Below are 1,179 nucleotides of genomic sequence, written 5' to 3'. Positions count from 1 at the left end.
AACACAAGTTTATTTTTGCAATAAGCTTACTGAATAAATGTAACAGGAATTTAAAAGATCCTTCATGCTGAGAAGTACTCAACTTGTAAAAAACAGGAGCTTGGTGGCTTTTGGTACACAGTAAGGTGAATGTTATGGATTTGTTTTTGTTTTTTTGTCATATTTTATGCCATAATAAAGTAATTTAAGACTTTATTTTCATATAATGGTCTAATCAATACTTTTTTTTATGTGGCAAAAATGTATTTATTGACAAAGGAAAGTGGCGCACATCACTGTGGTGGCTGCTGTTCACAACCACGTCCGAAGCCTCCTCTAAACTGGTACTCTGCAGCAGCTCCGGCGCTGGCCTCAGCCTTCTTGTCTGCACCAGGTGGAGCAGCACTGCGTCTGTATGTGTCTCTGTCTGTCTCTCCGCGGGACAAGCGGGCAGGACATTCAGCCTCCAAACCTTTGGGTCGTGGTCTGCCTATCTCAGGACGGCTCCTCCTCAGGGTGGCGGGAACGATCTCTGGGGGCAGGTGCAGGAAGTCCCGCAGATACTGGATGCCTTTATTGGTCCGGTACCAGTAGAAGTGACGCCAGGCGAACTGTTCCTTGACGTAACCTCGTGACTTCAGAGACTGCATGGCCTTCATCACATGAAGGTTGGGTACGTTCTTGTCGCACAGTTTGGGATGCTTGGGCATGTGAACGTCTTTCTTGGCCACCATGACTCCCTCCTTGAAGAGGAGCTCATAGATGGCAATGCAATCTTCCTTGGGCATTAACATCTCTGCAGCTGTCTCGGAGGCCTGAGCAGGAAAGCATCAATACTTTTCTCTCTTTTGCTTTGTCGAACAATAAAAGAAAAAATATCAAAAGAAATATATACTTTTAAGAGGACCTGTTATGTTATCTGTCCAGACTTAATATATGTTTCTAATTATTTGTTCACAATTTCTTGTGTTAGCTTATGGTGCACCATTAAAAAGATCATTTAACATGTGCATATTTTACTATTATGATATAGATGTTTCATCCCCTCCTTGAAATGAATGAAAGCCTTAAGCTATGTTAAAATGAGTTTGCAGTGCTATCCTCCAAGACATATAGTAATGTAGGCGTTTTTCTTCAATGTCGAAGTTTTTTTCTCTGATGAGACAAATAGTCTGTCCTTAGAAATTAAGTTTTTTTCTT

The 1,179-nt window shown here is 41.5% G+C and overlaps 1 protein-coding gene across 1 annotated transcript; it reads right to left on the bottom strand.

Annotated features, from left to right (window-relative positions):
* Positions 1-221: 221 nt before the first annotated feature.
* LOC138774390 (small ribosomal subunit protein eS10-like) lies at positions 222-795 on the bottom strand. The gene has a single exon (XM_069955189.1). It carries the CDS (start codon positions 771-773, stop codon positions 273-275), a length of 501 nt encoding a protein of 166 aa, XP_069811290.1. The 5' UTR covers positions 774-795; the 3' UTR covers positions 222-272.
* Between the last annotated feature and the right edge of the window lie 384 nt (positions 796-1,179).

The sequence above is a fragment of the Dendropsophus ebraccatus genome, chromosome 1, assembly GCF_027789765.1.
Source record: "Dendropsophus ebraccatus isolate aDenEbr1 chromosome 1, aDenEbr1.pat, whole genome shotgun sequence".
In the NCBI taxonomy this organism is placed as follows: domain Eukaryota; kingdom Metazoa; phylum Chordata; class Amphibia; order Anura; family Hylidae; genus Dendropsophus; species Dendropsophus ebraccatus.
Note: the sequence above shows the minus strand (reverse complement) of the source record. Positions and strands in the feature narration are given on the sequence as shown.